General features: G+C 41.5%; 1 protein-coding gene across 1 annotated transcript in view; it reads left to right on the forward strand.

Annotated features, from left to right (window-relative positions):
- Window positions 1–9,929, forward strand: part of LOC101857428 — a 70,463-nt gene that overhangs the window by 58,654 nt on the left and 1,880 nt on the right. The window contains exons 19-22 of the mRNA XM_035971421.1: window positions 3,849–4,018; window positions 4,607–4,723; window positions 7,507–7,593; window positions 9,187–9,313. Of these exons, the coding sequence (XP_035827314.1) occupies window positions 3,849–4,018; window positions 4,607–4,723; window positions 7,507–7,593; window positions 9,187–9,313 (501 nt within the window). The remainder of the gene's footprint in view (window positions 1–3,848; window positions 4,019–4,606; window positions 4,724–7,506; window positions 7,594–9,186; window positions 9,314–9,929) is intronic.

The raw sequence follows: 9,929 nt of genomic DNA on the forward strand, positions 1-9,929 counted from the left end.
CGGGCTCTCCGAGATTTTTGGCCCTTGTCCGAGAAGGCTAGGTGTAGATCTTTCCTACCAGAAGATCAGGGGTGTGGCAGAAAGACAGCAGTAAGAAGAAGCAAGGGAGTAGCAGTAAAATGGCTGCAGAAAGAGTCAGGAGCCCAGAGGAGGGGGCAAAGGAGGTGAGGGGGTGGGGGCAGAAAGAGGAGACGAAAGCAGATGACAGAACAATGTTAGAGAGCAGGAAAGGAGGTGAAAGGAGACAATTTTAGAGAAGAAAATGTTTTGGTCGCTACCCGGATTCGAACCTGGGACCTTTGAATGAGAGGCGAACACCTTAACCTCTAGGCCTCGAGAGCCCCCAAATATATCCTTTTCAGCAAGGCCAAGCACTAGGGCTGGATTCTGCTCGGTTAATCGAAGGCTTGTAAAGCAGCGGAAGTCTTGCGCTAGAGTCTTGCGAGCAGGCTTGTGGTTTGATTTGCCTCCCGCTTGCTACCGGAGTGAACTTCCGGTGAGTTGTGACTCGCGGACAGTCCTGCTGTACTGTGTCGTGACGTCGCGAACTCTCGTGGCAGTGGGCTCAGTACATATTATAGATTCTCTGGTTATTTGCGCTGAGAGGCTTGCACCAAAAGTGCAAGATCGGTTGTTGTTTTTTCATAGTTCGGTTGTAAAAAACAAAAAGCTCTATTCAATGCACTTAAAAATTAATATTGGATCGGCTATTCTTATGATGTTAAGGCCTGTTTATTTTTAATGTGCACGAGCCAAGCGCTTCATCGTCGCACGCAAAAGACCTCAGTTCGATTCCCGTATGGGGAGAAACTTTTACTGAGAACCTCCGTCTTTCTGCTGGGGCGTTGTTCCCTCTCAGCCCAGGTTGGCCTTGACATTGGGTTGAAGTAGGCCTAGCCCGTCTCCTAAATGTTCTGTATTATGTCACTGTGAGTGTAACACATCTACAAAATAGGTTACATACATACGATACAAAAGCCAATCACAACGACCCCTGGAGTTCTCCATTCTAGGGTAATCTAAGTCAACTTATTCTTATTACTACCAGAAACCTAGGTCTCTGTTACTACAATACCACGCTCCCTCTCACTTATCCATTCGCTTTGCTGATCAACGGCGGGAAGTTAAAAATAACTTCAGCTCTCTACGCCTTGCACCAAAACAAGCCCAGCCTCTCCCTTCCTCCACGGTTCAAAGTTCACACAGCGCACAGTACTGTCTTGCTGTTTGAACACATCGGACTGTCTTGTCGCCATCAAGACGGTCCTACGCCATCGAGCCCGTGCCGCTCGCTCGGTGTATCGAGACAGTACAAGTCAGCAGATCAGGTTTGGAGCTTGTCCTGGGGCAAATCTGTAAGCCTAGCGCAAATCAGTACTGTGTGAATTGTGGGGCCTGTGGCAGAGGACGGGACTTGAGGCTTGCGTAGGCCTCGATTAATCGAGTAAACTACAGCGCCACGCCGCGCAGTGACTCTGTGGGCGAGATCTCTCACTCTCCCCCTCTCTCTTTTTCTGACGTAAGTGGCTTCGCGGATTGCAAGCAGGGTGGGGATGATGAGGGGGCCTGACACGAGTGGCTTCGCGGATTGCTAGTTGCTGTGGACTTGAAGTTTAGACTAGACAAAGGAGGTTACAGTTTGCGCTAGACTCAACTTATCATGCTGGTGATTTGATTTGATGATTTGACCTACTGATTTGAGGCTTGTGACTTGAACTAGGGGCTTGTGAGCACGAGCGGGTTTGCTACCGGGGTACAGCCCTACCAAGCACCTTGGTATCTATTTAGATGTATGTACCTACTTCTCAGAAGAAACAGTAAGATAAGGCACCTTATTTCAACTGATATTGCATGCATGCTCTTTGTCTCTCTTGTCTTGTCAGAACTTGACTATTGCATTTGTGTTCTGTCTTGTATCTCATGTGAAAGAATGAGGAAATTGAAAGTGGTCCAAAATAACACTGCAAGACTAGTACTGAAGAAAAAGAAGAACAACCCTGCATCAATAATGTTAAAAAGTTCTGCACTTGCTTCCAACTTCCAGCTGATCTAAGAGTCCAATATATTATAAAGTTAACATAACTTGTTCACTTTTGTCTGTCTGTGTTGAAAAAAATATCTCTCATTTACATATTTACCCATGCCCACGAAAGTTTGCATGGCACTTCTGCAGACCAGCAACAAAACAAAAATATTTTTGCAAAAAATCTTGATTCAGTGATAAAACAGTTTTTCACTTTGGGCCCAAGTGGAATCTATATGAAAAACCGCTCTTTGGATACAAACACAGGATCACAAAAAAATAAATGACATACGTAATCTTGCCTACAAATTGCCCATTTTGAGACAGCTCCACCATCCTGCCCCCTTATTTCAGTGTAAGCTTGAAGATTTCTTCCCCAGGCTGTCAAGACGTCTCCACGTGCTCCTCGCGAGTCTCGAAAACTACTCACCCCGTCTCTTGTCTAACGTTTCTTTGGCGTTGAGTGTTGTGCTGAGGAAAATATCATGTCAACTTTTTAATGTTTTATGTGTATACTGTAAATCCCCTATCATTATTTTTTTTCCGTTTTAGGCTTACATCAAAGAAAACGTATCGGAACCTTAGTTTTGAATGGGCTTCTAGATTCTCTTGGTCATCCAACTTTAAGACCCCTAGATCTATACACAAATTGAAAAGATTAAACAGAGCGATTTCGTTTTATCTTGTTTTAACCGTGGCCAGACGAAAGTGAACAAGCTATACCATCTTTTAAACAATGTCTTAATAACAACAATAATGCCCCATCATATTATCTGTTTGAAACACAATGTTCCATCTCGTCAGTTACGGTCATCCACAGACGTAACAAAATTCAGAGGCCCTAAAATGAAATTAGGATCTCTTGGAGAGATAGTGTCTCATTTTTTGACCCTTAAATGTGAAATTCCTCGTGACAGGTCCTCAGAAAAATAACAAAGCCTAATACATTTAAGCGATTGCTCAAGACTCATCTGTTTAATTCTTAGCTGCTGTGTCTTAGTAAATGCTTGTATGTTGTTTTGTTTTTTACTGCTGTCCTTGCGTGTATTTATTGTATGGTTGAAAAAGTTCTTTTTGTGCGGTTGAACTGGTTTTCGTGTACGAATGAAGTATTACGCTCAGTGATCATGTGATCGATGTAAAGAGGGATAGAGGGGTAACTAAATGCAGTCTATTATTATTATCATTATTATTATTATTATTATTATTATTATTATTATTATTATTATTATTATTATTATTATCATTATCATTATGATCATTATTATTATTATTATTATTATTTTTATTTTTATTATTTTTATTGTTATTTCCTGTCAACATGTAAGCTTAAATGTCCCTATTTGTCCCTTTAATTAACTGTAACTCGAACGTGCTTGTCGCCCTCTCTGCTGTTTCTGCCTATCAATATCACCAAGTCTTTTTTACTACCCCTTACGTCTGTCTGGAGGGTGTGTTGGCGGAGCGGTTAGTGCGCTCGTCTCCACAGCGGAAAGTCCGGATTCGAGCCTCGGTTTGGACAAGGATTTTTTCGTGGCTTCGAGTTAGGAAAGTAAAGGCGGCGTGGAAAGGAACTGGCCACCCTACCACAATATGCCGAAGGCTCAAGAAGTTGTCTCACTAACAAGGCAATCCCCAATGTCCGGATCGGATGCGGCAACAACTTTACTTTATTTTTTCGTCTGTCTGCCTGTGTGTCTGTCCTTGTTGTTTTAGTCTATCTGTGTTCTATCCATAATATCAACTGTCTTTTTGTAATTATAGAGCCATAATTAGCCTCTCTTGCCGTCCCTCAGTCTCAAACATGTCAGTGATGCATCTCCAGGGGCGGAATTTTTCATAAACCAAGTAACAGAGGAATGCTATATTGGCCCTATACCAACCGATAAGGAGTACCCTGATGTGATACAGTTCAAGTTTCCAAACGGGAGTGATACAATAAGGATGGCAACACCATTAGAATTTTTCAGACTAGACAATACCTACTCCTACGTGGTTTCTGACAAAAAACGCGATGTTCTAGAGCATTATAGAAAAAGAAGCATAACTTCATTAATTTTATCATACGGATTTTTCAGAAAAAGAAGCATAACTTCATTAATTCTATCATACGGATTTTTCAATTATATTTTCCTATCAAAAACAAGATTGGTTGTATGCTCATCATTGCCTTTGGTCATCTACTGATCAGATAGATGGATAGATAGATAGATAGATAGATAGATAGATAGATAGATAGATAGATAGATAGATAGATAGATAGATAGATAGATAGATAGATAGATAGATAGATAGATAGATAGATAGATAGATAGATAGATAGATAGATAGATAGATAGATAGAGAGATTGATAGAGAGAGAGAGAGTTTGTGTGTGTGTGTGAGAGAGAGAGAGTGAGAGAGGGAGGGAGAGAGGCGGGAGAGAGAGAGAGAGAGAAAGAGAGAGAGAGAGAGAGAGAGAGAGAGAGAGAGAGAGAGAGAGAGAGAGAGAGAGAGAGAGAGAAAGAGTTTATTATCCATTTACTGGCCACACATTCAACACCCTAATTCTGTTCCTCCATTTACACCCCCACCACGCCCTAGGCTTCTGTCCGTGGCATCTTGTGCGATGTGTTCGAATCTGTGAGATCGGACTTCCACGTGCGCAGCGCTGATAACGCTAGCAGCGAGGAGAGCATCTTTACGTTCTACTTCCTGGCTGTAAGTTTTGAACATGGTCAAGGAATTATGTGTATGCCTGCACGTGTATATTGTTATATATACTGAATGCTATTAAAAATACAACGTTTTCAAATAGTTATACAAAAGCCAAATATGTTCTAATCGTCACGATTTTTGGAGACACAAGTGAGCAATAGTTAGTCCACACACCCATGCACTGTTTTTGCCATTTCCATGAGCATTTTTCATCTTAATACAGTAAATTTTATTTTAGTAAATTGTATTCATTAGTTGCTGCTATATTATAAAAGAATACAAAATCATTTACCTGGAAGATGCCCCGTAGCTCTTTTCAAACAAAAGTTCTAGCTTTTTTTCGATCATAATTTTTTCTTTCATTACAAGACTCATCGACTTAGCTAAACTGATCGCAACTTTCGTTTCCGCCTTGTTCATGACGGAAAATCTGTCTGAGAAGCAGCAATGTGGCTAAAATGTAGTAGTTGTATTGTTCTCGACTTATACAAAGTTTTTAGCGCACTTGAAATGTCCGGGATGGGCAAAGAACAGAACAGTCTCGAGTGACCAGCCCTGTTCAAGAGAGGCTGATTTTGCTGTCACGTCTGCGATAAATATATACTATACACACATAGAATCCCCCCCCCCCTCCTCGGGCAGTGCTACTGACTGTAGTATCGTTAGACTAATCCCAAAGGGGGAAAATTAACAAGTTCTTATGCACAGTAGAATTGTAAATGGGCTGATTCATCAATGTCATGCTCATAACTGTGCCTGAACTGCATACGAGGAACTGCTGCTTTTTCTTTCCTAATCCTTACTATCGTCCTTTTTCCATTACTTCTTTTGTTTGTTTGTCACTCTCTTGTTAACCGCTATTTCCGGGGTACCTTGATAGTCAAAGCAGACTTTGTGCTGGTGAAGCAAGAGTAAACCTGATTCCCTGTATGGGTTTCTCTGTTGACATCCATCCCTTGGCGCTCATATGAACTTATGCAGTTGCAAGCGCCGTAAAAACTCTACTAAACCTGAAACTAAAACATATATTATGTAAAGCAATTTACACGAGCAATTGAAACTCCTCCTCCTCCTCCTCCTCCTCCTCCTCCTCCTCCTCCTCCTCCTCCTCCTCCTCCTCCTCCCCCTCCTCCTCCCCCCTCCTCCTCCTCCTCCTTCTCGTTTTTTTTTTCTTCTTCTTCTTCTTCTTCTTCTTCTTCTTCTTCTTCTTCTTCTTCTTCTTCTTCTTCTTCTTCTTCTTCTTCTTCTTCTTCTTCTTCTTCTTCTTCTTCTTCTTTTTCTTCTTCTTCTTCTTCTTCTTCTTCTTCTTCTTCTTCTTCTTCTTCTTCTTCTTCTTCTTCTTCTTCTTCTTCCAACTTGTGTGTGTGTATGTGTGTGTGTGTGTGTGTGTGTGTGTGTGTGTGTGTGTGTGTGTGTGTGTGTGTGTGTGTGTGTGTGTGTGTGTGTGTGAGGGTGTTACATACGGAATAGAAAATATACTTTCAACGTAAATAATTATTACATTTTGTTGATAATAATATTATTGTAAATTATATTATTATATATACAACATGCATATTAATGATAAATAACAGTCAGTAAAGCTGTTTGAAAGCGAGAATTGAAGCTCAATCCGAAAAACGCATGTAAAAGAAAGGTTAAACTTGACGTTTAGTGAAAATTACAGAATGGTAAAAGGTATAACTCTAATCATCATAAAGCATAAACAATTGCAAACGTAATGGAATACAATGGATCCCTTGGCAGCAGCTGGACGACTTAGACTTCGCCGATGACCTTGCGCTGCTCTCTCACACACATGCTCAGATGCAAGAAAAGACCAAGGAACTCAACAGGCTATCAAGGAGTGTTGGCCTACGTATACATCCAGGCAAGTCAAAAGTAGTGAAGCTAGGAAAAGTTTCAAGCCCTGCTGTGACAGTGGAAGACACTCCCCTGGAAGAAGTGGACTCCTTTACCTACCTTGGAAGTGTCATCGATGGTAAAGGTGGAACCAAGGCAGACGTTAAAGCATGAACCGCCAAGGCAAGGTCAACCTTCAAGCAATTATCAGAAGTCTGGAAAGCAAGCAACATCTCGCTGCGCACCAAGATTCGACTCTTTAACTCCAACGTCAAGTCTGTGCTCCTCTACGGCTGCGAAACTTGGAAGACAACGAAAACAGTACTGAATAAAGTCCAGACTTTCATCAACAGATGTATGAGGAGTATTCTAAGAATTAAGTGGCAGGATAGAATAAGAAATGAAGAACTGTGGGAAAGGACAGGACAAAAGGATATAGAAGTAGAAATAGGACTAAGAAAGTGGCGATGGATGGGACACACCTTAAGAAAGCCCAGCGGAAACATCACAAGACAGTCACTGCAGTGGAACCCACAAGGAGCACGAGGCAGGGGTAGGCCACAGGAAACATGGAGGAGATGCGTGGAAAGGGACATGAGAGAAATGAAGCTCACTTGGAACGAGCTTGGAAGGATGGCTCAGGACAGAGATAAATGTGTGTGGCCTATACCCTGCCAGGGGTGAAAGGCATTGATGATGATGATGATAAACAATCCGGAAATGAGAAAAGATTAATTGAATTTTCTTTAGTGATATCCAAACGCTGGAATGTGCTCTTTTCCTGAGATGTCTGCTTAGACCCAGTTGACCCTGACTGGCAGGATGAAGTATCCCGCCTTCTGAATGAATCAGATTGTATTGATAAGGACGTTTATGCCAGTCAGCATTAATTCAGAGGTAGCCATTGTTGATTTACAATTTACGTGTGTTTGCCTGTGTTGCAGGATGACTGGGACTATGTGACAGTGGAGAGCAATTCTCCAGTTTCCAGTACTTCACAACCCGTCATGCTGCAGATCACAGACAAAACAGTAAGTTTTAATGGGTTGTTTATTATCTTTTTTACTGAAGGTATTCTTTTCCTTTTTTGTGTTGTCTGTTTGCTTCTAAGGCTTAGTAGTTACTTGATAATGTCGGACTATGCTGCAGATGGCCGTGGTTCAAATTCCAAATGGTTCTTTTCTGAGCTTGTGTTGTTCTTGGAGTGTACATATATCGATACTATCAGAGATAGGGCTTAATGGAGTGAAATTCCAGCTTCAAGCCCCTTTTTATATATGGTATGAGTTTAACGCCCCTATCAACACTATTAGGTTATTTAAGGGGCGGAACCTCCTAGTTTCACGTCCGTCTCCGATAGGACCGAACTAAGTGGGAAGTTCGTGTAAAGTGCCTTTCCCAAGTACACAACGTCGGACCGAGCTGAGGCTCGAACCCCCGAACCCGTAATCTCACGATTACGAGTCCGGTAGCCTAACCACTAGGCTACCGACGCCACTTCAAGTCCTTTTGATAACCTTAGAGTCATTAAAAAGAACTTTAAAATCGTACAGAACCGTACTATACGGTATGTGCGTAGTTGTTACTGACTTGGCTTAGGACGAATCAGCACTATAAAGGTTATGTTTTGACCGGGACACATTACAGTGTTATCAACAAGAAAAGAAAGAGAGGTTTCACGAATAAATAGCACCATGGTGCCCACCAGCTACCAAGATTTAGGTTTTCACTTGATACTTCGACATGGCACGACTCACGCAATCTTAAAGGCGAATCACGTTCTTTGTACCTCCAGGGACACTGTTTAGAAGTCTTTTTTTTTCTTTTTTTTTCATAAAAAAATATTTCTATTTTAGAAGAGAATGTCAAGTTCCCAACTAACTGCATCAGTGAAGCCACCAGCAAGATTTTATTTAATTAAATAGAATGTAATAATAACGTGCGGAATATCGTTGAGAAGAAGTTTCCTTGTGGTATCAGAGGTGATAATTCATTTCATGTAAATGGTCTTTTGGGGGTAGCCCGTAAGAAAGAGGGTAGGAATGAACAAGAGAAAATGTTGACAGTACTTAGAAACGGCAGTGCCGCATGAGTACCTATGCAAAATGGGATTACAAGGGAACCATCCTGAAAAATATGGGGCTCCGAACATCGGTTTTACCGACGGCACCAATAACAACGAAGGCGGCGACGACTAAGACGACGACAAAAACGATGATCATGTTGATGATAACAAAATTCCTTTATTGTCTAATCTACATTAAAATTGAACAGGTCGTCATAGATCAGTTCTCAAGAGTCTCCTTTTTTACTTTATATATTTTAAATGTAACGTTTCACGTCCTCATCGACACACTTTAGATCAGTCGGGATGCTGGCTGCTTCGACAGCCGTGGCCAGTCCGCGCTGAGAGGGATTCATCGTTCCACCTGACCCCCTTTCACTCACATGGCTATCGTTCTAACACAATCTACATATTGTGATAGTAAAGCACCGAACCGCTACACAACATACTTTTTTAACTTGAAAAGGGGGGGGGGGTTGCAATGATGATGATGTTGGCGTGGACAAAACGCATAGGTAATCATTACCGCCCCCACTCCTTCTTTCTTATCGTTCTCAAGACAGGAACGTACATTATCAACAATTATTACGACTATGATGACGAGCATCATTCCATGAAGTATTACGACATTAGCAAATGTTTTGGACCAGAAGAGCGGAAAAGCTTTGAAATCATCTTTAAAGGACGTAAGTATTCCTGAACTACTATTTTTTCGAGAAAAGCTAATAGAGAAAAATTGCCACGTAGAGGACAAAGAATACATCTAGATTTTAAAGATAACTGTAATAAATCTTTCAAATAACTAAATAGCGCTATATCTATTTACGCCCCCCCCCCTCTCTCTCTCTCTCTCTCTCTCTCTCTCTCTCTCTCTCTATCTCTATCTCTCTCTCTCTCTTTCTTGCTCGCTTTCTCCCCCTCCCCCTTTTCTCTGAAACAAGAGTCTCTTCAACCGTCTAAGGCTGATGCGCATACTTTATACTCGGTACCGGTTTAGTCGATGGTCTACCGCTGTGTTTCTGGTTTAGCTGAAGGTCTACCGCAGGAACAGTCTGGCAACGCGATGTTACTGGTTTACACAGGCTTAACTTCAAATAGAACACTATGTCTTTTCTTTTTCAAATGTGACTCTACACCCTCAAATTTGACATCAATGAAAATATGAGTTATTTTATCAGTGAAGAAAAGAAAAGTGCTGGCAGTTTTCTCCAAAATCGCCGATGCAGACAAAACCCGAATTTACAAGGCATACTGTCTAAGAGTTGTGGAATACTTGTGAATTGCAAATCGCACTACCTGCAA

This window comes from Aplysia californica, unplaced genomic scaffold, assembly GCF_000002075.1.
Source record: "Aplysia californica isolate F4 #8 unplaced genomic scaffold, AplCal3.0 scaffold00434, whole genome shotgun sequence".
NCBI classification, from domain to species: domain Eukaryota; kingdom Metazoa; phylum Mollusca; class Gastropoda; order Aplysiida; family Aplysiidae; genus Aplysia; species Aplysia californica.